Consider the following 27,963-nt stretch of genomic DNA (forward strand, 5'->3'; position numbering starts at 1 on the left):
ATAATCAGAAGTAATATTCCACTGGTCATCTGATCATTATTTAAATGCTTTAGGATTTCAGATCCCCAAATAGTTTTGGTATACAAAGGCTGATATGCTCCTAAGGACAAAGTTTTGATTTCAGTATTTTGTTCTTCAACTCTTTAGGTTCAGACATAAGTTCCTGCTTTTTCCTTTCTGGAGCTACATCAGTTCATCATGGTTATTTTTAGGGAAATGGACTGATTCTATGATGAACTGAGGTGTTTATTTTTTTTCTTGTTCAAAGTTTACACAAGTACATGATTGCAAATACAAGTACCTAAGTTCATTTGTCAAAGTCATTGGTGACTTTGGTTTTGCATTTCTTAGGGACAATTTATGAATGAATCCAAGTACATCAAATTCCAGTCATTACTATTGGTTTACATCAGCATTTTCTGTCGTAGACTTCTAATAGGGCCAACTTTAGAGTCACAGGCTACCTTTGACTATATGTGATATATCTAATTTGCCCCCTGCAACTATTGGTGTTTTGTTATTAACTTGAAATAAACCATGTCCAGATGTATCTTTCATCTAGTGATTAATGTTGAAAAGCTGCATAATTGAGTCCTATGGAGCTTTCAAGTAATGCTGATCATAAATCCAGTTCTTGGAAAAATGCTCTCCCTGCTATATTTCTTGTAAGAAGGGTCCCTCATCATTGCCCCACCCCTCCATCTGTCTTATCAAGGTGACTATTAACTATTGGCTTGGTTAGATTTTTTAAAGTTGTTTGCAAATGTTAATAATCATTTAGTTGCCTCCCAGGAATAGCGAGACAACTCAGGACTAATTTTTATTTTACTATGCTAGCAATTTCTGAAAAATTGAATCTCAACAATTCTTATTTCAAATCAGTTGATAATTCATTATGTTGTTCCCAAACTAATACCAAATGACAGTAAGAACACCTAAGGAAATCTAGGCACCATCTATATAAATACCCAGTGATTTCATTATAGCCAAGACTATTTTGGTGGATGGAAGATGAATATATAATGAAGAGACTTCATTCATTAATGTGCCTCTCCCCCCCTTCCCCTTTTAGCAGACCATCAGAAATTTTATACCATGGTAAGAAATACAGCTGTACTAACTGAGTTACTGTAAATATATTAAGACATTATATGGTATTCTGCTCTGGTAATGACTATTTTACCCTTTTTGTGATATTACAGGGATTTTATTTGGGATGAATACTACAATTAGAGGGCTGCAAGGAAGATATATGAGGAATTCCAAGTTAATTCCTATCCCTTTCCTTTCTTTCTGCACCTTCCACTATTGCTGAAGCCAAAAAAAGGACATTTCCATTTGTCTTTGTACTATTAGTAATAAAATGGGTGTTTCTAATACTTGTCACAGGCATTGACTCTCTCCTTGAAGCCTGAAAATAGGCTAGAAATAAATTTTCTTCATTTCAGTCCTGTGTGAGTCTTCATGACCCCATTTGGGGTTTTCTTGGCAAAGATACTGAAGTATTTTGTCATTTCCTTCTCCAGCTCATTTTACAGATGAGGAAATGGCTTGCTAAGAGTTACACACCTATTAAGTGTCAAATTTGAACTCAGGTCCTCCTAATTCCAGGCCCAGCACTGTATCTGCTATGCTACCCAGCTGTTCCATGTGGAGACATAGGAGCATAATTTCCTTTTTGAGTCCATCATGGCTTGCACTAGAGCTTCTTCGTTAAGTGAAACTCCTCCCCAGACTAATGTTCTTTTCCACTCTATTTCTTCTTCAAACTGCTTTGACACAGGTTAAGTTAATCAACATATCTTTGTCTGACATGATTCCTCCAACATGGGGTCCAATGGGAGAGAAGATGCATTTTCTATATATGGAGAAACAATGGAAACAGAAAGAGCCAACGTTTTGCTTAGCAACCAGTCAGGAATTCTAAGTTCTAATTTTGACTTTTGCTATTGATTGGGTCAAATATGTATGTGAAGTTTAAAAAAAAAAAATTATTATTTCTAGACTCCTGACATTTTCATGGTACGTCCAACCATTTGTAAATAATGACATTCACAAGTAATCAGTCAAGGATTTATTAGGCATATATACCAGGCAATATGATATGTGCCTGAGGATACTATTGTACTGATTGCATTATGCCTGGGAGTCTCCTAAATGAGATTCACAATCACTCAAGAGTTAACTATCCACAGAGGGGAAAAATAGAAATAAGTAGATAAAAATATTTTTTTATTGCCGCTAGATGGATAGCACTTAAAATTGGACCATTATTACATATGTCTTGGATAGAAAATGAATTGGAACTAAAATTTAATAGGAGAAAGTGAATATGATAGATGGTTTGGGGCATTTTTTTCTAGCACTTTCAGTGATCTTAACATAGAGCCTGTTATCACAAAAACAATAGCACAGATATTTTTATAACAAAATTCTATGGATGTGGACCGTGGAACATCACAACTTCAAAACATAAAAAAATAAAAATGTGATTCACTTCCAAAGCAGTAGAAAGTTGTATTGTGGATCCAAATAGATTATAGTATATTGTGAATTTTGAACTATAAATGTGCAAAAAAAGGATGAAAACAAGTGTTAATTGAGCATTTACCCTATGTCAGGCACTGTGCTGCTAAACAGGTTTACAAATATTATATCATTTGATCCTCATGACAACCCTGAGAAGTAGGTGCTATTAATATCTCCAGTTTACAATTGAGGAAACTGAGGCATATAACAATTAAATGACTTGCCCATAATTATATAGTTAATACGTTTCTATGACTGAATTTGAACTCACTACTACTCTGCCCACTGTACTATTTCTTGAAAAAGGAAGGGGGCCAGTCACACAATCAGAAAGATAGATGATGGAGAAACTGTCTGTATAGGCATTAATATATTCAGAGGCTGCTCATATGGAAAATTCGTTTGAGACCATGTCAAAAAAATTAAATTAGGTTGAGAAGATAGATATGAGTGGTTTTAACATTTACCAGCTACATGGCCTTCAATAAGTAATTTCAAATCTTTAGACTTGCTTCCTTATTTTTAAAATAAAGGATTTAGACTAAATGACCTTTAAAGTCGCTTTCATCTCTAAGCCATTGATCATGTGATCCCTTATTGTTATTAACCAGGAATATCAAGGACAGATCTACATATTTGTAAACTCAAGATGGAAGTTACGTGAAGGATGGATTAGCAAGCAGTGAGAAAATACTTATGTGAGAAGTGTAGGTTCAGGTGATCCCAGAACTTGTGGTCCAGAAAAGTCATGGCTGCCTCAGCTAAGTAGCCATGTGTTGTGAAAAGGAGGGCAGAAATGCAAGAAATAAGTAGGAGACAGAACAGAAGTGAAGGCTAGATAGAGAGATTTGGAAGTCATCTACTGTGAAGTAGGGGTTGAAGCTATAAGAGTGAATGATATTTCTAAGTGAGGGAAGAGATAAGGAGCCAGCCATTTGGCATTTGGAAGAGGGATTAAACTTGTAAACCTAAAGGCAGAATTCATAAGAAAATTAGACTTGATGTTAAGAAATATTTCTTAACCATTAAATTTGTCAATAATTGGGATGCACTTTCCTAGAGGAAGGTGGATACCTCCTTTTTGAAGGCTAGATTATGGGCATTGGATATACTACTGAGTGATTATCTGAGGGATATTTAGTCTAAATAGTCACTGCCATCTCTTTCACATCTGAATTTCTCTGATTCAGCCATTCTTTGAAAAAGGAGAAGGAAGAATTTGGGTAGGGAGAGAACAACAAAAGTGCTGTTTCTGAAGTCCAGAGATAAAGTATTTCATTAAAAAGAAAAAGAAAGAAAAGAAAAAGTCAACAACATTAAATAGTGGTCTAGGAGGATGAGCACTCAAAAAAAGCAAACAAACAAACATTTCAAACTATTTATGTCTATATTCACTATGAACTCTAGCTAAACTAGCCTAATTCCAGTATGCCATCTCCCATCTACAAGCTTTCCATTGCTCCTGAGGCCAAAAATAAATTATCTCTTTATCTCTATTCTTGTAGAAGTATGTGGCTCTACCTTCCTTCAAGGATTAGTCAATATAACATCTGATCCAGGAAGTTTTTCATGATCTTTTAAATTATTAATCCTTCCTTTTTCTCACATTTTATACACATTGTTTTTCTTTCCACACCCTTCTCATCTTTAAAATGTAAGTCCATGGAAGCCATGGCTCATTTTCTTTTATCTATGCATATTCAGCTTTTAACACACTGCCCTGCACATTATAGGTATAGATAGATAGATGATAGACAGGATAGACAGATACATAGATAGATAGATAGATGGATGATAGACAGACATATAATAAACAGGATAGATAGATAAATAGATAGATACCAATATTCATTGAATGTTGTTGTTTTTTCCCCAAATGAGGGGACTAAAGGTAATGAAGAAAAAGTAGGCAATGAGAAAATAGAGGCAATGAGTATAGACAACTTTTTCAAGATATTTAGCTATGATGAAAAGTAGGATACTGTAATGAAAATGGGCTAAAGGGGAGTTAAGATTCAGTTCTTTTAAAGGCTTTACATTTATATCTTTTTTCTTAATGGTTTAAGATGATCATATTTCAGCAATGCCTGTCACTCTCAGACACTCTACAATAAGAATGTATTGGAATATTGGTCCTGGAAGACTTTCCAGCTGATGGCTTTTGGTTTGATAGTGCTACAGAGAGATCTAATATTTGAAGCACAGCCCACAGAATCCAGATCCCAATTCTCATCAACTATTGACTCTTAGTGTGACATTTGACAAAAGACATGCTCTTCCTTGGGTCTCATTTTCCAGTTTGCAAAATGAAGGAAAAATCATTTTTTGACAAATATTTTAAAAACAGCATTTCAGAGACAGAAAAAAGGGGGAAAAGTCTCCAGTTAGGAGAAAAATTCTGTATCTTTTCTACAGAATAGTCCTATGATTAAATTAGAGGATGAAAGAGAGATTAATGTTTGACTCTGGTGAACAGAGTGGTAACAAGCTGGTAAACATGGACTTGAGAAGAAATCTCTTTATGTTTTGTTTTGTTTTTTTCTGGCTAAATTGAGGCATCTGTTTGCTTTCCCTTGAAATTATAGTAGGATGTGTACGTTATTAATGCAAAAAGTCAAACTGTAGTATTCAGAGAGTATTGGGATGAAGAGATTATACTGATAAGGCTTCTTCAGTCCCCACTTGCTCTGACAGCTCCAAGCTCATTTGGATAATGAAAAATTTTTTTAAAATGCATGTGTATATATCTGTGCCTGTTTGTGTGTGTGTGTGTGTGTGTGTGTGTGTGTGTGTCTGCACATTCCATGTGCACCTGTAATATTCCCCTAATATTGATGGATTTGTATTTGACAATGGATTGATTCCTGTTTAGCTTTCTAACCTTCATGAAGTTTTTATGCCCTTTCTCAAGATGGAGCTGATACTTTGGCATATATTGAAGTTCACTTCATAGCTCAGAGTAGTTTTCAAGCTCTGATATGCAGACGAGGGCAGAGGAACCTTTTTGGGACTTCGTGGCATTGCAGGAGCATCATTCACTCTAAGTGAGAGATGGATTTTTAAAAGATTCCTTAAAAGTCCCAGATCAGGTATAATATTTCACTGGTTTACATATTTCCTAACTTTTTTTCCTGTTTTATTAGATCTAAAGTAGTGATAGTAAGCGAATCTGGCCCTGAGAAAAAGAAATAATGGCATTGCTAATTCTAAGTTCAAAGGAAATCTGTTGTGCAACGTATTGAAATATGCTTCGTTGAAAAAGAGAAGGAGAGAGAGAGAGGAAAGGAAAGGAAATAAGGGTATAGAAACAAGTTTCCAAGATTATTCTACTTCTGATTTAAGACAAGGTTCATTTTAGGGAGAAGGAAGAATTGAGGGAAAGAGAATAATGATAATGAAAAGGAAAAAAAATGACAACTTATAAAAGTAGATGGACTAATTGATAATTAAAAATTTTAATTAAATAACACTATATATGGATCATCTTCTTTGGACCACAGGAAATAAGGACTACAACAGACCCAAGCTATATAGAAATCTAAGTTTTTATTGGGACTAGTGAAGAGTCCTGAGATGGAATCTTCCTTCTGACATTTACTAAGTGAATAACACTGTCACTTGAGCTCCTTGAAATTCATTTTGCTTATGTGTAAAATGTAGTATATCCAGTCAACAAGGATTTATTAAACCCTTATTGAATTCTAGGCAGTAGAAAAGGTTCCTGTAGCAACTCTGATAGATTTCTTTTAGTGTAGGAAGAGCTCAGTGGTATGGTTATTCACATATAAACCTGGATATCCTTGTTTTCAGTTAATAAACACTGAAGAGAACTTGTTCATAACTCCCATTCCTCTGCTGCAGTGCAGAGCAGTGTGAGAAGAAGAAGAAAAACCAAATCTTTGTATCAGACATACATAGTCAAATAAAAGAAATTCCTATATTGGTCAGATCAAAAAATTAATTTCATTTTGAGTCCATTGCCTCCCTGTATCTCTTCATCAATAGCCCTCTAGAATCATTATATGATATATTTCTGCAGGTAGATATCTAATTGTTCACTAACAACCTCTAAAATGATTCAGTCATATACCACTGCCAGGCTTTTTCTCAAAAGAAATCAAAGAAAGAGAAAAAAGGTCCTATCTGTACAAATATTTGTAATAGCTGTTTTTGTGCTGGTGAAATCTGGAAAATAAAAGATACCAATCAATTGAGGAATAGCTGAATAAGTTGTGGTATATGGAAGAGATTATGTAATACTATTATGATATTAGAAAAATGACAGCGTCAAAGAGATGGAAAAATATATATGAGCTGAGGAGAGAGAAGGGAACAGAAATTGAATTACTTATACAAAGCAACTATACCATAAAAACTAAATAAAAATGATCTGTGAAAGAAGTATGAAGTATGATCAATATAAGGATCATTTGTGATTCCAGAGGACTAATTATGAACTTACAATGCAAAGAAAATAGGCATATATAGTGACACATACAAATGTGTAAACACAACTACATGTGCATAAAACACATATACATACATGTGTGTATTTATATGAGCATGTACATATGCAAACATGTATATGTACACAGTCTTCCACAGAGGGATTTTTTCCCCTTAATTACAATGCACGTTTATTACAATTTTTCTGTGGGTTGTTTTTTTTTTATGAAAATGGATAAAAAGAACAAATAATTCTGTTAACTAAACAAAATAGTGTGGAAAGAGACTTCTGGAAGCCAAGATGGCAGAGTAAGCATGTTCACCTCTGGACAACCATAAAACAGTCCTCTAAGACAATTCCTGGAGTAATGGGACCGGATGGTTACATAAATGGAATGAAATGAAACCCAGAAATTTGGCATCCTCCAGCAGCCAGACCTCAAGGAGACTCAGCATAGTCATGGGCAAGTAGGCATCCTCCAGTGGCCAGAATAGCATGTGCTTCAATATAGCACTGAAGAAACTCAGAAACACCCCACTTAGTTTAAGCACATGCCAGATACCACCATTAGTACCCTACCTCAACATTAGGCTAGCTGCCAGAGCCCCAAAGACTCCAGCAGTGCCAGCCACATCCCACCTTCCCCCTAAGGCAGCACCAGACCTGAGGGTCCCTTATGGGTCTCAGGTAACATCAGTGTAGCACCCAACAGTCAGGACCTCCAGGCATTGGAACAAGAAGCCTGTGACAGTATACCTTCTAACTGGGGAACAAAACCAAATTTAAAAGAAAAGCATGAGGCACTAGGGGAGGAAGAGGGGGAAAGAAAAACAAACAACAACATAAAGAGTTTGACCATAGAAAATTATTATGGTGACAGAGAAGACAAAGATACAAACTCAAAAAAAGATAACAATATCAAAACACCTCTGGGCAAAAACCTAAAGATAAATGGAAAGGGATTCTCAAACTCAGAAAGAACTCATGGAAGAATTCAAAATAGAGTAAAAAGTCTTGGAAGATATGTAGAAGAAAGATTGGGAAGAGAAATGAGAGCATCACAAAAAAAATCATGAACAAAAGATTGGACAGATGGAAAAGAGTTACAAAAATCCACTGAAGAAAATAACTTCTTAAAAAAGGCCAAATGAAAAAGAAAGTGCAAAAGCTAATTGATAAAAACAACACCTGAAAAGCAAGAATTGATCAAGTGGAAGCTAATGACTCTATGAGACATCAAGAATCAATCAAACAAATTCAAAAAATTGAAAAATATAAAGAAGCAAATATAAAGTACCTCATAGGAAAAACAATCAGCCTGGAAAAGAGCTCTTGGAGAAACAATATCAGAATAATTGGACAATCTGAAAGTTATAATCATAGGAGAGCATGAACAATACCTTTCAAGAAATTACCAAGGAAAACTGCCTTGATTTCCTGGAACTAAAAGAGGAAATGGGCAATAAAAAAATCCATCTTTCACCTCAGGAAAGAAATCCCAAAAGAAGGACTCCAAGAAACACAATGGCCAAATTTCAGAATGATCAGGTCAAGGGAAAAAAATACAAATGGCTAGAAAGAATTCAAATATTGTAGAGTCACATTCAGGGATTACATAAGATCATCTGACAGTCATAATATTAAAGGACAGGAAATCATGGAACATGATATTTCAGAAGGCAAAGGAGGAATAGAACTATAATCAACTCTCACCCACCTAGTGAAAATAAGCATAATATATTAAGGGGGGAAATGATCATTCAATGAAATAGAAGGATTTCTAAGTTTCATAAAAAAACTGGAAGTAAATAAAAAAAAAAACTGACCTCTAAAAATCTGAACCAAGAGAAGCATAAATAGTTAAAAGGGAAAGGAATAAATAAGGGAATCAACAGAACTAAACTGTTTATATCCCTACAGGGGAAAATGACACTTTTAACCCTTAATAATTGTATCACTATTAGTACAACTAGAAGAAATACACACTGAGAGTAAAATGTGAATATTAGGGAATGACATAAAAGTCAAGTGATGAGAAAGAGGAGTACACTGGTTGCAGAAGGAAGGGAGAGATAGAATGGTATAAAATATTTCACATGAAGAGTTGTAAAAAGCTTATTATAGTGGAAGGAAAGATGGGACAGTGGACAATGGGGATCGATTGAACTATATTCTCATCTGCATTGGTTCACAGAGGGTGTAATCAGTTGAATGTAAATTAGTTAAATGTAAAAATTTACCTTACTCAAGAGGGAAGTAAGAAGGGACAGGGCAGACAGGGAAAAAAATAACACTGATGAAGATGGAAAGGGGAAAGGGAGAAACAGGAAGAAGAATAGGGTAGAGGGAAATATACAGGTAGCATTTATAAAAAGTGAAAATGAATGGGACAAACATAAAATGGAAGTGGATAGCAGAGTGGATCAAAAACTAGAATCCTACAACATATTAGGTTTATAGGAAATACACTTGAAGATAAGACACTGAATAAAAATAAGGAGCCAGAGCAGAATATCTTATGATTCAACTGAAGTTTTTTTTTTTTTTTTTTTTTTTTTTTTTTTTTAAAGCAAGAATAGGAATCTTGATCTCAGACAAAGAAAAAGCAAAAATAGACCTGACCAAACAGATAAGGAAGGAAACTACATCTTGCTAAAATGTACCATGGACACTGAAGTGATATCAATACTAAATATATATGCACCAAGTAGCACAGCATCCAATTTCCTAAAAGAGAAGTTAAGTGAATTATAGGAATAGATTGATAGCTAAACAATACTAGTGGGATACCTCAACTGTCTGCTCTCAAAACTCAATAAATCCAACAGGATAAATAAACAGGAAAAAAACCAAAGAGGTAAATAGAATATTAGAAAAGGTAGATATGATAGACTTTTGGAAGAAATTGAATGAAAACCAAAAGAAATATATCTTTTTGTCAGCAGCATATAGCACCTACACAAAAACTGATCATCTAATAGCACACAGAAACTTCAAAATCAGATGTAAAAAGGCAGAAATATTAAACATATTCCTTTCAGATCATAATGCAACAAAATTTATATTTATCAAAGGAAGTGAAAGGATAGATTTAAAGCTAATCTGAAGCTATCCTAAAAAATCCTAAAGAATAAATGGATTAAAATTGGACAAATCATAGAAATAATCAATAATGTAATTAAAGATAATGACATGAAACAATAGCCCAAAATGTATGGGATGTAGGCAAAGCAGTGTTTAGAGGAAAAATTATTTTTCTGAATCCTTATATCAACAAAATGGGAAAAGAACAGATCAATAAATTAAGCATACACAATCCCCAATTGAGCACCAAATTAGAAATTCTGAAAATGAAAGATGAGATTAATAAGACTGAAAGTTAAAAAAATCAACAAAAATCTATTGAGCTAATAAATGAATCTAGGACCTAATTTTATGAAAAAGCAAATAAGATACATAAGTCATTGACTAATTTCATTTAAAAGAAAAAGAAAACCAAATATCCAGTACCAAAAATAAAAAGGTTGAAATCACTATCAATGAAGAAAATATTAAAGCAATCATTAGGAAATATTTTGTCCAATTACATGCTATTAAATTTGACAATCTGAGCAAAATCAGTGAATATTTACAAAAAATATAAATTAATAATTTAGCAGATCAAGAAATAGCCTAAATAACCCCATCTTGGAAAAGGAAATTGAACAAGCCATTAATGAATCCTCTAGGAAAAAATCCCCAGAGCCAGATAGGTTCATAAGTGAATTTTATCAAGCATTTATAGATCAATTTATTCCAACACTATATGATTATTTGGAAAAATAGGTGAATAAGTCCTACCAAAATCTTTTTATAATATGATGATAATATCCAAAATGGTAGCAGCTAAAACAGAAAGAAAATTATACTTCTATTCCACAAATGAATATTAATGCAAAAATTTCAAACAAAATATCAGCAAGGTGATTACAACAATGTATCACAAAGATTATACACCATGACCAGGTGAGATTTATACCAGGAATGCAGGGTTGGTACAATATTAGGAAAACCATCAACACAATTGACCATATAAATAAGAAAACAGAAATCATATGATTATCTGTACTATAACTGCTAAAAAAAAAAAAAAAAAAAAAAAAGCTTTTTACTGATGCAATACCCATTCTTATTAAAAACAACAACAACAACAACATTAGAAAGCTTAGGAATAAAGGAAATGTTACTTAAAATGATAAGCAGTATCTATCTAAAACCACTAACAAGCATTATCTATAATCTTATTACAAGAAACTGATGACTGAAGTTCAAGTGTTCTATAAATGTTTGTAATGTTAAACACACACACACACACACATACAAATCAAATCAATAAAACATTTTTAAAAATTCAACCAGAACTCATTCAGAGTACCAAAGAGTATTGCTTCATGCAGAATAATTTTCCACTTAAACCAAGAAGCCTCCTTTGAGGAGAGGGCCATGGAGATGAAAGGAAGACATGTTTTCTCCCCTTTCGGAATTTCCTTGTGTGTTCTTCCTTCTATTGCCAGAGAGAATCCTGACACCTTTATATCATTGAGAAAGGGGATATTTAAAACATTGTTTCTAAAAACCAGAACCAATAAAATCATAAGAATAATTCAATGATTTGAATAGTTGGGATTGAGAGAGAGAGAGAGTGTGTGTGTGTGGAATGTTGTGCCACAGTTCCTTTTTGGTGTTCTGACCTAGTTTCCCTAATTGTCCTATTTAGTTATAGGATCTCAGGTTATAACCATTCCTTCTCAATGTTGGACAGGATAAAGGTCTTTATCCATTTTAGACATCATTAGATTATCAGGAGCCTCTCCAGTACCTCCCTCTATTATGTTATCCTAGGTGCCTCCCCCCATTAGATCATCCCCATCTAGGTACTTCCCCCATTATGTCATTGTTCTTGTTACTTTATAAAAGAATCTTGTATTGGACATTCACTGCTGGATTATTAGAGACGATAGTCTCATTCAGCCCTGGGACCAAACCATGGATCCATTTGGTCACAGTAAATCTCTCTCTTTCAAATAAATTATTAAATTGTTCTCTAATCTCTATCTTGCTCAGTTTCTCCAGCATTACATTCAACTGATAAAGTTTACAGTTAGCTTTATGGGATGATAAGATTATTCAGCTACTTTTAATAGGTTCTCAGACTTCCCAAGCCCTTTGTCTTATCCCCATCTTTTGGTTCTTTATTCAGCAGCTCTATTAGACATGGAAAGAAGATGCCATAAAAGTCAAAATCTACCTAATTCTGTTCCAAATGTGATTTACAAATTTAGTCTTGCATTGTTTTTATTTACTTATTTTGGTCTGGATTTACATTTTATTGGTATTGTATTCCTAGTATAGAAAATCCATCCACTGACATGTCAGCAACTGGACTTGATTGCAATTGATTGTACTAAGGAGTTGGAAGTCAGAGCTTGTGATTTGCTCTTGATCATGCAAACGATTACATTACAGAGGCAGAATTTGAAGCCAGTTCTTCCTGTCTCTGTGATTCAGACTTGTGTATCAGCTATCTAATTCTGCATTCAATAAATTTTTGTAACTTCTTGTTTTTATGGATATTTAGTGTTCTGTTTCATTCAATGAAAAAAAAAATCTGACTCAATGACAATTCTGTAACTTAACCAAACATCCTAATATTATTATAATTTTTCCCATTATTGTTGTCCTCAAGCATTAATCATCTAAGAAGGAAAACAAGTGCCAGAAAAGTTGTTTCTAGTAAGTAGATAAAAGGTTTATTTTATCTTCATGTCTCTCCCACACACACACATACACATAGGCATACTTTTCTCCACTCACTAGTCCTCCCCAATCTGTTATCTCTGATGCTTTTTTTTTTTTTTTTGACTCTTCAAGGAAAAGGAGCCATTAGGTGAAGAAACACCAAATGAAGTGCCCACCCCAGGGAGGACAGGAACTATTCTCTGATACTTTGTTTTTCAGCAAATTGTCTGTCTCCATTGATTGTCTGAGAGAAAGGATTTTAATTAAACCATCCATGAAGGTACAGCTAGAAACCATCTGGAACCTCCCCTATGTTGGGCCAAATAGTTGCTTTCTATTTTACAACCCAGTGATTCAGTGATTGTAGAGAGGAGATTTCATCTCTGAAGAAAACCATGAATTTGGGGGAGTAGCAATATCTGCCTTTTCACTACTGGCAAGACCAGCAAGTTTTATGTTTGTTTGTTTTTAAATTTTATTTCTTGACTGTATCAGATTTTTTTCTCTTATTATAATCATTTCATTAATTCTAAGTCCCATTGCTATGCTAGGATCATAATACTTATCTCTCAGAGAATGTGATTTTTTTTTTTTTAAATTGGGTTTCCCATGCAGGGAGAAATTGATGAAATGCCAAGAACGCTTTCACTTCAGCATTGAGTCTTCATTAGTAGGCATGGTTCAGATTAAATACCTTTGCCTGTGATATTCTCAGCAGGTAATACTGACCCTAAACTAGGGCATGAAAGACTGGGAGGATGAAGTAGAAATTGAAAGAGCTTTTAAAAATCAATATAATATTAGACTGTGTGAGAAACTGAAATACAAGAAATTGCTCTTAAAGAAACAGTTGGATAGCTGGGTCAAGGGTGTAGGAGGTCGAGTTCTGTTTTATGGACTGAATGTGGAGGGTGTGTCTATCAAGATCCCTTAGCCTAGCAAGAAAAGTTGCAGAGCAGATAATAACCTTCTAAATATAACTAGCATCATGACAAGAGCTACAAAATCTCCTGGGAGCAAGAGGGATTTTTTTCTAGAATGATTTTTTTTCTTTCTCTCTCTTAAATTTTTGTTCTTAGTGATCACATCTTTCCTATGACTTTTTTCATAAAAGATTGGGGGAGATTACTTTCATTTATACTCTATATATCTTTTATGAACATAATCATTTGTGTGATAGTGATGTCTTGACTTGCAAATGAATTGGATTTAAGTGAGACAACATCAATGACTTAGAGAATCCTAGGAAAAAAACATTAGTTTTAGACTTTTTTTGGGTTCTGAGAGTTGCCTTTTTAATGTAAAACAAATGAAGTCTGCTTAGAAAGATTTAGGACTCAGGAGATGAAATCTTAGTGAATGGAGATAAATTTAGATTCAATATAAAGATGAATTTCCAAACAATAAGAGTGTAACCAAAAGTTCCAGCCAAGACATTTGCATAAAACTCTCCTCTTTAATGAAGAGAATGATTATTCAGTGCTTTATGGTGGATCTAGTAAAAGTTTGAAAGAGGAGAGTCTTTTTCTTCTGTTTTTTCCCCCTGAGGCAATAGGGTTAAGTGACTTGTCCAGGGTCACACAGCTAGAAAGTATTTAGTATCTGAGGCCAGGTTTGAAAACTCAGGTCCTTCTGACTTCAGGGCTAGTGCTTTATCCACTGCACCACCCAGCTGTCCCTTCTGAGTTTTGTGTTTAAAAGAAGACACATGTAAATTCAGGTTCTCAGAAAAGAGTCTCTAGAAAGAGTAAAAGTAAGAAAGCCTTTGGGAAGAAGCCATCATGTAGAGAGTATCTAAAAAGCCTCTCCAAAAAGGAATGGTCTACCTGTGAAAGGAATAACATCCCTGTCACTGGAAATCTTCAAGCATAGGTTAGTAAATGATCATATGCAAAGGGTGCTTAAATGACAGGATTCATGCTTTATATAGATATAAGTTTAAGGGATTGCTCAGGTTCCTCCTAAATCTGCAGCACTGTGATTCTTGGAATCTTGTTTTCCTAGAGACAAGAATTCAATGACAACAGGAAGTGAATATTTTTTTCCCCTAAGGCCTTAAAAATAATGATGTATTTATATGTACTCAAATATTTCTAAGAGTTGGATGACAAACTGTACTTGTTAAAGCATAATTTGTAAAATTTGAGAATGATGACTTATTGATTTATAAATATAATTTTTAGAAGTCATTTCGAGGGACATATATTAGACAAGACATTTTTGATTCAGAAAATAAAAGTCTTTTCAATGTTTGTGCCCTCCAACTCTTTCTTTCCCCTGTTTCAGGATTGGGTTCCTGATTTCATATCAGCTCCCTTGGAGATCTGCCATGTGGCAGTGGACAAATCACTTAACTTTCACATGTTTATTTCCTCATCTATAAAATGGGGTTAATAATACTGACCCCCATCCCCATCAGTGTCCTTTTTTGGTGTGAGAATCAATTAATGCCTGCAAAGCAACTTGAGACCTTTGAAGAAAAGATACAGAGATGGAAACAGTGATTAATTTTAAGAGGTAAGAAATGGATCAGGTGGAGGAAACCCTTTCCACGTGTGCTTTCAGCTTCAGTGATACCAAGCAGAGAAGACAGTATGTGGGCTAGACAGCAGTTCAAGCACTTCCTTGTTCCTAGTAATAAAAATATCAGGAATGCTGCTATTCTAAACACATAGAGACTGAGTGATCCACTCAATTTCCTTTTTTATTTATTCTGAGTTGGATCAGACTTGCAAAATACATGTCATACTTTCTTACTTGAAGGTAATATATTTTTTCTTTAAAATAAAATTTTAGTGTAGCTTCACCTTTCTGATCAGAAACATGGGCAAGGTATAATTCTGCATGAATGATTTTGAAAAATAAAATCAGCAATTTATCATGTAACTTAAGACTACCCTGACTGCTTAGACATATTTTACAAATGTCTGCAATCAAATAGTTTTGCTTTTAAAATTTAATTTAAAAAAATTGATTTGGTGGGGGTTTTTGGCTTTGTGATCTAGAGGTATGATCCTGCTTTTTCAAAGGGATATATCAGCAAGACACAATCGCTGATCTTGCTAATGAGTCAGATTTGGGGCTTTGTGATAGATTCCATATCTGATGTCAGAGGGACCAGTCCAGGAAAAGTCGGAGAAGATCTTCACCAAGGTATGTCCTAGGTCAGGAATCTCATCATAACAAAGACTAACACTATCCTGAATTAAGAATTAATAGGATCAGAAGATCATAGATTTGGAACTAGAAGGAATCTTGGAGATCAATGAGTCCAACCTTCTTATTTTACAGTTGAGATAACTAAGTTCCTCTAAAAGTCACATAGCTAACACTGGGGCAATATTCAAACTCTTGCTAACTCTAAATCCTTCCCTCTATTCCTTAATAATGCTGAATTTTAACACATTGTAAGAAGGAAAGTGGATAGTGAAGAAATTATATATTAGAAGCATTTAAGAAATATCTTCTCATTTCTAACCTTATTACTACATTGATCTTTCGCTGTGTTGACTTTCCCAGATATAGAACAAATGTTTTGCCTCTTGTCTTTGCCAATTTTATCCATCTTTTAGTGTTCAACTGTTTGTTAAACACCTATTATGCCTGCCATAGTGCTTGGTTTGGGGTCTACAAAGAAACAAAATTTAATGGCCCCTGCCCTTAAAAGACTTATATTCCATTAATCTATCTTGCCGCTTTCTTTGAGTTTACTTGAAAAAACAATGGGAAATAGATACCTAATTACTTCAATTAACATGCCAGAACTGGTGTATAAGGTCTCTTTTACTCTTTATTACCATATGATCTGTTTCCACAAAACAGCTCTGATACTGACTACTTTAGTCTTATACCCCTGGGGAAAAAAAGACCCTTTGATATCAATTGTATAAAATCAATTGTCTTCCTGACAAAAAAGGCCTTTATAACATAACTTTACCTTAGTCTTACAAATTTCTCCTATTACTCCCCAATGTAAAAATCTTTGTTTTTCTGGTATCCTATTCTGGTATTCCATTGCAATCAGGTATAACCATTTTTTCTTGGGATTACTTATGATCTACATAATGTCCATGCTTGAAATTGGTTCTTGTCATTATCACAGGAAATATATGGAAAAGCTTTCACAAAGCTATTGAAGAAAATATTGGAATTATTTATTAATAATTATATCTTACATTTACACAGTACTTTACAAATTGTTCATTATGTCCTCATAACAATCCTGGGAGATAGATGTTTTTATTTTCCTCATTTTAAAGGTCATCATTGAACCACACTGTTTCACATTCCATCATGCACTCTGTTCTGGATCCTGATCAATATGTTTGTAGTGGAAACTTCAAGGCAAAAGTTTTCAAGTATTGGTTTTAAAAGATGCCATGAAAAAAGGAGCAAGAAATTGTTATAGGAAACTGAGTCAAGCATATGTAAAGTAACTTTCCCAGGGTCATGCAGCTAATAAAGTGTTTGAGATTTCAACTCAAGTCTTCCTGACTTCAAATCTACCCTATTTCAATTGCCCTACCAATAAAGAAATATTAAAGATTTCTCTTCTACTATATTGCAATAAAAAATAGTTGAGGACACAAGTATGACCATGCAAATCCAGATCTTACGTTTCTAGTGCATAATCTAGAGTTTTATTGATTATAATGTGAAATTTGAGCTACACTTGACAAATTCAAAACCTGAAGTCAGGATAAACTTTTCAGATCCCTGTTTTTGTTTTTGCCCATACTCTTGATAGTCTTTCCCCCAATGTTGTATCTATATCATACTATATTCCAAGTTTTCCATCGGCAAAGAATCCCTAAATATCACAGGATTTTAGAATCTAAAGTTGGAAGGACCTAAGAAATTATCTAGGTTATCACATTTTATTGATGAAGAAATTAATCCCATCCAATTCATGTCCAATAAATAGTACCAATATCAACTTTAGAGTTCAAGGCTAGTGATCATTGGACCACACTGTTTCACATTCCATCATGCCCTCTGTTCTGGATCCTGATCAATATACTGATAGTGGAAACTTCAAGGCAAAAGTTTCCAAGTATTGCTTTTAAAAGATGCCATGAAAAAAGGAGCAAAAAAAATGTTGTTATTTTTAGTTGTATCCAACTCTTTGTGACACCATTTAAGGTTTTCTTGACAAAGATAATAAAGTAGTTTGCCATTTCCTTCTCCAGTTCATATTATAGGTGAGGAAACTGAGGAAATGTATCCAAGGTCAAACAGCCAGTAAGTGTCTGAGGCCACATTTGAACCCAGGAAAGTAAGTCTTCCTGACTCCAAGCTTATTACTCTACCACTATGCCACTTAGCTGACTCATGTAAAAATATTGGTCACCAAGTAGGACTAGATTCCCAAGTTCCCTCTCCCAACTCATATTATACCATATAAGTTAGTTATGTACCATATCTTAAGGGAGCCAGTCTGTAATTTAACTCCCCCATTTCATAGGCTTGAAGGATGGTTCTTATAAGAACCCACTGGGGTCATTCATTTAACGAAGTCTACTAATCAATCTGCATTTGAACAGATGTTTCTTCACTGCTATGCAATTTCTCCTTGCTCCTAGGCTTATCTTCTTGGACCAGGAAGAATGGTTAATCTTGTTTCCATATAATAGCTCTTCAGAATCCTAAAGGCAGATGTCATTGACCTTCCTCTTTTTTGTATGTTAAATATCCTTAAATCTATCATGGTACCAAAGCCCCTTAGCAACCTGATAATTTTGCTGTGAACATGTTATTTCAATGTTCTCCCTAAAATATAGCCCTCCAATTTCAACACCATTGTGGATATGGGATCTGACCAGGGTCCAGGACAACCAGGCAATTATTTTCTTTTTCATGCATAATATTCCTTGTAAGATCATAGTAGCTTTTTGTGATTCCCATGTGATGATTTTGACTGGTTGCAATCCACTAAAATCATGAGGTGTGTGAGTTATTGTGTGTATGTGTTTTATGTCAGGAATACTATCTAAGTAGTCCTCCCTCATATTTGTATTGGGGAGATTTTTTTTTAACCCATGCATAAAATATTATATTTCTTTTTATTACATAGAGATTTATATTTGCCCTATATAAGAAATGGCAGATGAATTGAGCTTTGAGAAAAGAAAGATATTGAGATAAAAAAGTGAGAAGGCATTTTAAGCCTGGGGCATGCTAGGGACACCTTATGTGGACTTTATATTTTAAAATGCAGAGTTTATAGCTAATCTAGAAGAAATGGAATTTAGGGGAAGTAATGTGATTGGACAAAAGATTTAGAAATTGTCTTCTGGGGGAATAAATTGGACCCATGAGGTAGATAGGCAGATTAATTAGGAGGCGATTGCAATATTCTAGGAGAGAAGTAATGAAGATTTCACTTGGATAGTGACTATTTCAAAGGAGAGAAAAGGATGGGATATGAGAAATAGAGTGGAATTTGAACTGACAAATCCTTGACAACATATTGGATATGACATGTAGGTTGAGGCAATTGAAGATGGTTTTGAGTTTGAAATCTGGATAACAGAAGGGAAATAAAAGTAAAAAAGTTGGGCCTTCTCTCCATTGCTCAATATCTATCTCACTCGTCTTAAGGAGTGAGCTTCTTCTAAAAAGCTTCTTCTAACTTTCCACATTACAATAAAATAATTGTAATTTTCTTTATGCTGATGAAAATAACAACTCTCCTAAAAAGAGTGGTAATTTCTAAATGAATTTGGTAAAATGTCAAAATTCAGTTGTTGCATCCACTAATGAAACACTACCATAAGGTCCCATGTTAAGTCAACAAAAGCCAAAGAACCTTCCTACAAGCTGGACATTAGTGGAGTTTTGTCAGATGGGGCAATCGTCCCTGGCCCAACCTTTATTGCCAATAATAGGCCCTGTATAAGAAAACTTTATCAACTCATTACCTCTCTCCACAGTTTCTTTGTGCTTGGGGCAAGCAATAAGATTCCTGAGAGAGCTGGCTAAATTAGCATTTAGACCTTTGGTATTTGAGACTGTGTCTAAACAAAGATGGAGAAGGGATTTAGCCTAAAGGTTTTTGTTTGTTTCTTTTAAAACAGTTTTTTTTTTTAAACTCCCACACATTTGTGTGCCTGCCAAACAAAACTAAGCTAAGTATGATGTGAACCTATAAATCAGTCCTATAAAATTAATCTCTGTTGTTTGTCATTACTTACTTTTTGAGCCACTGACCATAGATGGTCCCAGTGTGACCAAAGTGGTTATGGATAGGGCACTGTAAGATTCATGGCTGGAGACGGCTATTAAAATGTAAAAACTGTATTCCATAACAGCATATTTCAACACTAATAGAACTTTAATAGAATCATCTCTCAATGTTTGTTCTACTCACCTTATTCCAGGAAGTTGGAATGTATCACCTTTATATTTAAAAGAAAAGGAGACAATTTTATATCATTTGGCTTATAATTTCCAATCTCCATGCCTTTGCATCTTCATATTACTTGATCCACTTCTCTACATTTTTTTTTTCTGCCTGGAATATACGTCCTTCTTATCTTTACCACATAAAATCCCTGGTTCCCTTCAAAGATCGTTCAATGTCACCTCCTCCATGAGGTCTTTCTTAACCTTCTCTGTTATTTGTGTTTCTCCCAAAAATATATCTATTTTACTTTGTATATCTTTTTACTTTTATGTGTTCGTGTTTCTTCCTTGAATAGAATGTTTCCTGAGAGCAAGGATTATTTTGCTTTTTACTTTGTATCCAAGTGCCACATAGTAGACATTTAATTAAATATTTGATTGACATTTAGACAGGCTTTGATTGGGAAAGTAAGGAATGGTAAATTTTACATAAAGTTATTCTGTCAGCTATTGAGAATCCACAAGAGGGAATATATATACTAGAAACTAGACACTTTCAAGAATTACTTTTGGCCAGAGTTGGGAATGACTTGGGGGAGTTCTCATAAGGATAACAAAAGTATACACACAGATTATTTGTGGTTTCCCATAACCATGCGATAACATAAAGAAACATTTAGCTATTTCAGGTATAGTTGGTCCTTTGGTTACTAAGTTTTTATTATTATTATTATTTTTTATTTAATAGCCTTTTATTTACAGGTTATATGTATGGGTAACTTTACAGCATTGACAATTGCCAAACCTCTTGTTCCAGTTTTTCCCCTCCTTCCCTCCACCCCATGCCCCAGATGGCAGGATGACCAGTAGATGTTAAATATATTAAAATATAAATTAGATACACAATAAGTATACATGACCAAACCGTTATTTTGCTGTACAAAAAGAATCAGACTCTGAAATATTGTACAATTAGCCTGTGAAGGAAATAAAAAATGTAGGTGGGCAAAAATATAGGGATTGGGAATTCAATGTAATGGTTTTTAGTCATCTCCCAGAATTCTTTCACTGGGCAGTTACTAAGTTTTTAACTCAGACTAGACAATATTATTTTTAATGGTTAACATGGTAGAGTAAAAAAAGCCCAGACTTTGGAGTACAGAGATCTGGGCTTGAGTCAGCACTACATTGGATTATAGATTTAGAGGTAAAAGGAATATTCAAGACCATCTACTCTAATTTAATTTTATAGTCATGTAAGAAAACTGAGACTCATCAAAGTTAAGTAATTGATTCAAGATCTGGATTCTAATTTTAACTCTATCACTACTTAGAATATAAAAGAGGTTGACTAAATGAACACTAAAGGCTCTTATGATTCTGAGAGGCTATGATTCTGGCTTGGTAAAACCTTCCATTTCTGAGATTCTGGATTCTGAACCAATATAAAAATTCACAGAATGGATGATGAGTTTAAACACATAGATCTGTTTCTAGCCTCACAGAATGAATTTGACTTTTTCATCTTTTCCTGGTACATTGTGCCTACTGCTTCTTCCAATTCAAAAACCATATTCCTAGAATGAATGATGAGGATAAGCATGTCGATCTGTTTTTAAACTCATAGAAAGAATGAATTTGACTTTTCCATTTCTTTCCTGGTACATTGTGTCCATTGTTTTTTCTAGCTGATTGGTGTATTTCCATGAGAGTAAGATGTGAAATTGGTGTTAATTTGTAAAGACATGGGGAGAAATTTGGCCTGCCAACAGACTTATTATTTATTAGTTAGGTATTTTTAGCTTGTGAGGAAATGTGGAGAAAGCAAAGCTGCCAATGGGATGTTTTAGAGGGAGAAATTGGAGCTGGCAGGAAATTTATTTACTTTTCATGGGGGATAGTTGAAGAGGAACTGAAGCTTCTCAACGAAACAAGGACAGATATTTCAACTGGGGAAAGTCATAGGGACAAAAAAGATGTTATCAGAATCACCAAAAGTTTTAGTAACTGTTCAAAGAGAGAGAAAGGTATAGAGGAACATGAAGTAGAAGAAGTAGTCAGGTGCTCTGTAGGAGGAAAAGGCAGACATAGATCAGAATAGAGACAAAGCTGACCAAAGGCTGGCATTTGGGCCTAATGTAGTCACAATTGGGATCACAATTTCTGAACTGGAGGGAATTGCCATGACCATTTAGTCAAAAAACTCTCTCCACAAAATGCTTGCTAAGTCTCATCTAACCTTTGCTCAAAGACCTCCAGTGAGGAGGAAATCAATACTCACTACCCTTCCCACTCCTCTCTAGCATGGCACCTTTTAATTTTGAACAATTGTGAAGAAATTTGGTGTTTACTCTTCTACCATCTTTTAAACTTTCATGGTTTGCTTATAGTTCTGTCTTGTGGGGTCAAATCAAATGATGCTGTGATAGCATCATAGATCTCATAATATCAGATCATAGTGTCATGCATTTAGGGCTGAAAGCAATCCTACAAGCCATTGAGACCTCATAAAATAGCTCACTGGTAGAGTACTAGAATGGAGTCTAATCTCAGTTATTTACCAAGCTATATGACCTCAAGCAAATCAGTTAATCTCTTTCATATTCAGTTTCCTTATCAGTAAAATAGAGATAATATTAGCACCTATTCACAGACTATTATCATAAAATGAGGTTCATGTATGTAAAAAATGTACTGAAAATATCTTAAAATGGCATATGTATTATTATTTATTAATATTATTATTCCAAACCCACTCATTTTATAGATAAGACAGTTAAGATGGGAAAGAATAAATGCCTTGCCTAGTCCTTTTATTAATTTACATTTCTGACTTCATTCAGTAGCATCAGATGTATTTTTATTTTTTTAAAATAAGAGAATTAAAATAAAAAAAAAAACCATTTAGTTAGCATTTAACTCATAGGGTTTTTTTTCATTATTTTTATTAATAGTAATTATTGTGCCAGGCATTATACTAGAAAAGGAGGGGGAATGGGGTAGAGGAGAAGGTGTGTATATAGATTAGCCTTCGTTCTTAGAAGGAAACCTAAACAAAGTTTCCAAAGATATAATTGATGTTTCCATTTCTCTTAGAAAAAAAAATGCATGAGGTGTCAAAATGAAAAATGCTACCGAAAGATCCTAGGTAAGGTCTGCCCTCTGGAAAGCTATTTTTGAAGAAAGCATTTAGTTTCTTGGCCTGTTCATAGCTGCCAGTTGTTAAAGAAGAGCCTGCTTCCTCCCTTTCTCCCCCATTAGATAATTAGAACCAAACTGGTGAGGAGTCCTTTGACAGTTTATTTCAAGAAAGTATTAAGGTCATAAAGAAGTAGTCTTGGGGCCAAGAAAAGAGGATTCAATGAAAGAATGCTGGATATAAAGCCATTGGAGTTAGGTTCAAATTCTATATCTATATCTGTGTAGATCTAGATCTCTCTATATTTGGGTCAGTCCCACCCCACTGGTTGGACTCTGGGAGGGGCAGCTGGCAGAGAACAAGAGGAAAGATATACCGTCAACCTGGGTGATCCTCAGCAAATCATCCCATTTTTCCAGGTGTTCTATTTTTCTCAACCCTAAAATGCTAAAATGCGACTATCAGTTATCAAACTCCCTGTTGTTATCACTGGCAAAACTCAAGAGAGCAACCTGAACCAGATCAAAACATAATTGGAAAATGCTTAACAAAATTAAAAAATATATATGCAATATGATATAGCTAATGTGGATTTGTGATTTTCTACATTAATGTTCTCCCTGAAGGATTTTGTTTCTATGTGAATTTGACACCATTGGCTGTATGATTTGAGGGTCTCTTCCATAACTATATCTATCAAGCTGTGTGAAGATACCAACTGTTTTCTGACACTCTTACAGATCAAGTCAAGCCTAGAAAACAGAAGCATGCTTTTCTTTGTTTCTTACATGTTTTACAAGGTTACAGATTGAAGGATTCTAGAGGATATTTAGTCTTATTTAACAGATAAGAAAATTAAGACCCAGTGAATTTACAGACTTGCCCTAAGTCACACAAGTGTTTAGTGGTTATGTTCTTTTCAGCTTCAAGTCCACCATTATCTGTTTGTGAACTTCTGAGTATGATAATTTTTTGGCATTTTTTGGTTCCATTTACTCCTTTAGCATCTTTCCTACATGATTAGAAGAGAGAATGCAGAAGAGAGAATGTTTTTTTCTTTCTATTCTTAAAACAGTTCCCTTTGCTTTGTTGATTACCATTCAAACTGTCAAAAGAAGAAAAGGCATACTTCTTCATGCCCTGCCTCCCCCAATACCCTGCTTACTTTCTACCCTGCTCTCCACAATAAGTAGAAATGCTTTTTCCCTAATGAATGTATGCCCCATAGTACTTCCTGGTGATTACTGATAAGTGTCAATAAATTACATGTTTAAGTCTATGTATTTTTTTTTTAATTGAATGTTTTTGCAAAAAAATTAAATCTTCTTCTAATGGGAAAGAGGTTGCCATCATCATTGTTAAGCAATGGAGTTTTACAGAATCCTGTTTCTGGGCTCAGGTCCGAGTTCTCCTACTTCCTACTTATGTGACCTTGAAAAATTCAATTAAAAAGGTTTTTAAATTTAGACTTAGAGTTGAAAGGGACCTTACAGGCCACCTGTTCTAATACCTTCATTTTATAGATGACAAAAATAAAAAGCAGAAAAGTTAAATGGCTTGCTCAGTTACATAAGTTTGAATACAGGTTGGCTAAGGGATAGGAAGCAGAGAATATCAGATTATGAGTACAATTGCCCTAGATTAAGCGGTCAGTCCAACATTTAATTACCATTAATGATTGGGTGAGGGATGTTACCCTGAAGCAGAACTGACACTCAGCAAGGGAATAATTCCTCTGGGCCTATCCCAGAAGAACACCAGCTCTCCATGTTGGTAGCAATGGAGAGCAAGGGGTCCTCTTAGTGGTCCACTACATGGCTCTAGGTCCACCTACAGATAATAGAATAATGAAATATGCTTTTTAGGCTTTAGATCATATGTGTAGGCAAACTTTTTATTTCTACAAGTTCTCTTTTTCCTGAAGGAGGTGCTAGTATATTTTGTGTTTATATTATACCATTAGGTTGACACCACCATTTCCCCTGTGGCTACTTTCTATTCTCTGTAAACCCTCTTGTCATGAATTCCTACTACCCTTCTCACTTTAAAAGGTTCATATTTATACCTTATTCTTTCCGCTGCTTTAGTAGCAGTCTGGGATTCGGGGCATAATCATTTGACAACAATTCTCCATGAGTTAACTCTCTCAAGGAAGAAGCTAATGTTCTTTAAAGGTTTTGACCTTTGTCCTCCAGGTAGGGAATAAGGCATAGCATGATTATTTCACTTGACAGCCAGGGGATTCTGCTATATCTGGATGCTGTCTATTTTCTTTAAATTTGCCCTTGGAAATGAAGACAGAGTAAATGCTTACAGATTGCAGTGAGAGTTTGAAACCTCTCTGTTTGGGTTAAGATCGACTGACCTTCAAATGCGCTACAAATCTAGGCCTGAGCTCAGAGCTCAGGGGATGTTCATTTGATCTTTGATGGAAACCTGGTGACATTTGGGGTTAAACATGATTATCTATGCTTAGTAGAGGACCAAAAGGTGGAGAGCTGAGCAGGCAAGGAGTGCCCTGGAATGTAAATACCAAGCCATCTTAGCATTACAGAGGAAACAAATCACTTTAAATACTTAGGGGGCTATTTTAACTTGAGCACTGTACAAAGGCCTGTTACCTGGGTTCTGCCACTCAGCTCTACATTTTTTCCTTTCTTAAATCTAGCAATTTATGTTTCTTCCTTTGGCAAAAAGGATTAGAAGGAAGTAGGAAAATATGAGTCCACTGAAGGCAAGAATTATTTTTGGTTTTACTGTTATACCCTTAGCATTTCCTGATAGTTCATATAGAACAATACACTATATACATAATTACACATATATATGCATGTGAAAATACATGTGTATATATAGATTATGTAGCTTATATAATAGATATAGACATAGATATATCTCTATCCATTTACATATAAAATCTATGCTTTTACATGTATGTGTATATATTTGTACTTCATCTGGACCTGTGATTTTATTACTCAGGGAAATAACTGAGTATTTCTTCTAAATTTCTTCTAAAAATGGAAATTAGTATAGATTCTCTGCTCTTAGTTTCCTAAGGCCTTGAGAGGTTAAATGACTTGTTCAGGATAATACAGCTAATATGTCAGAAATGGAATGTGAGCCTGGGCCTTCCTGGCCCTGATGCTGATCAGCTTTCTATCCATTGTTCCACACACCAACCCTCATATAGTACCTTGAACACCAAAGGCACTGTATACATGCTTTCTTAGATTGCTACTTATTGAGAAATGAGGGCTTGTATGAAATTTCATACTTTATTAGAAAACCTTGGTTGCTATCTTTAATGTGAGAGGATTCATATGAAAGAAGGCCAGAATGAAGGAAGGAGGAAGGAGGAAGACAGAGCCCTGAGCTCTTTATAGAGAAAGTTCTTTTGGGTTTCTGGCCAAAGCAGAAATGACTGCTATTTACATTCAATCTGAGTCTAGCAGAACTCAAACAACGACCAAATGGGGCTTGCTTGGCCTAGGACGTATTGGTGACCAATTAGAATCAGATTGGTTTTGATTTAAGGCCTGGTCCTTATGAAAGAAATCTTTTCTTTTTCTTTTCTTTTTCTTTTTTTTTTTTGGCTGAGGCAGTTGGGGTTAAGTGACTTGCCTAGGGTCCACAGCTAGGAAGTATTAAGTGTCTGCGGGTAGATTTGAACTCAGGTCCTCCTGACTTCAGGGTTGGTGCTCTATCCACTGCACCACCTAGCTGCCCCCCTTACGAAAGAAATCTAGCCAGTAAAGTCCAAGATAAATTAAGAGAGTTCAGACATGCAAAAAATACGTGCTTTTAAGAGCATCTGTAGGTCAAGGTATAATACCCTATCTGGACAGAAGGAGAGAAAGAGGCAAGGAAGGAAGAAGGGAAGGAAGGAAGGAAGGGAAGGAGGGAGGGAGGGAAGGGAAGGAGAAAAGGGAGGAAGGGAGGGAGGAGTCTTCTGACTAGTTCTAGACCCACACAAGTGGTTGTTTGTCTTTTGTTCTCCAAGAGGACCATGACATCAGGACACTTACATGATATGCAAGTGTATTGGATTTAAGTGAGAAAGGGCTCAGTAGAGCAAGGGAGATTGGTCTATTAACCTCTGTCTGTACTTGAGAGAGAGGTACTTTCTACTGGAAATAGGAAGAAGGAAAAAACATTGAGAAGAAAGGACAAAAGAAAAACTTTCATCTTCTTCATTCCAAGAAGGCTACAACACATTCGGGTCAAAATGAAGGAGAACAAGACTTTCAGGTTGAAGAACTCACATTATGGTCCTAAATATTTACTCCTTTCATTTTAACTTTTCTTCCCAGAGACTGAAAGAATTGAAACAACGGGAATTTGCTCGAAATGTAGCTTCTAAATCATGGAAAGATGAGAAGAAACAAGAAAAAGCCCTCAAGCGGCTACATCAGCTGGCTGAATTAAGACAGCAGTCTGAATGGTGAGAATGAGAAGCTCATATGATACTTTAGAGAGCTTTGGTTTTCCTTAATGACAACATTATTCAACCCAATATATTTTTTTTATATATTATTCAATATATTTTATATATTATTCAAACCCATATAAAATAATAACAAATAATGAATGCTTCGTGTATATGTATGTGTATGTGTAATAGTCAAGATTTATGTAATATTGATATGCTTACAGGTTTACAGTGCTTTTCAAATATAATTTCACCTTCAAAACAACCCTGAGAAATGTATTATCCCCATTTTAT

At 34.8% G+C, this 27,963-nt stretch overlaps 1 protein-coding gene across 1 annotated transcript in view; it reads left to right on the forward strand.

Annotated features, from left to right (window-relative positions):
* The window catches only part of ZNF804B (zinc finger protein 804B), a 103,130-nt gene that overhangs the window by 66,995 nt on the left and 8,172 nt on the right, over positions 1-27,963 (forward strand). The window contains exon 3 of the mRNA XM_031940244.1: positions 27,551-27,681. Coding sequence (XP_031796104.1) covers positions 27,551-27,681 — 131 coding nt within the window. The remainder of the gene's footprint in view (positions 1-27,550; positions 27,682-27,963) is intronic.

The sequence above is a fragment of the Sarcophilus harrisii genome, chromosome 5 (genome assembly GCF_902635505.1).
Source record: "Sarcophilus harrisii chromosome 5, mSarHar1.11, whole genome shotgun sequence".
Taxonomy (NCBI): domain Eukaryota; kingdom Metazoa; phylum Chordata; class Mammalia; order Dasyuromorphia; family Dasyuridae; genus Sarcophilus; species Sarcophilus harrisii.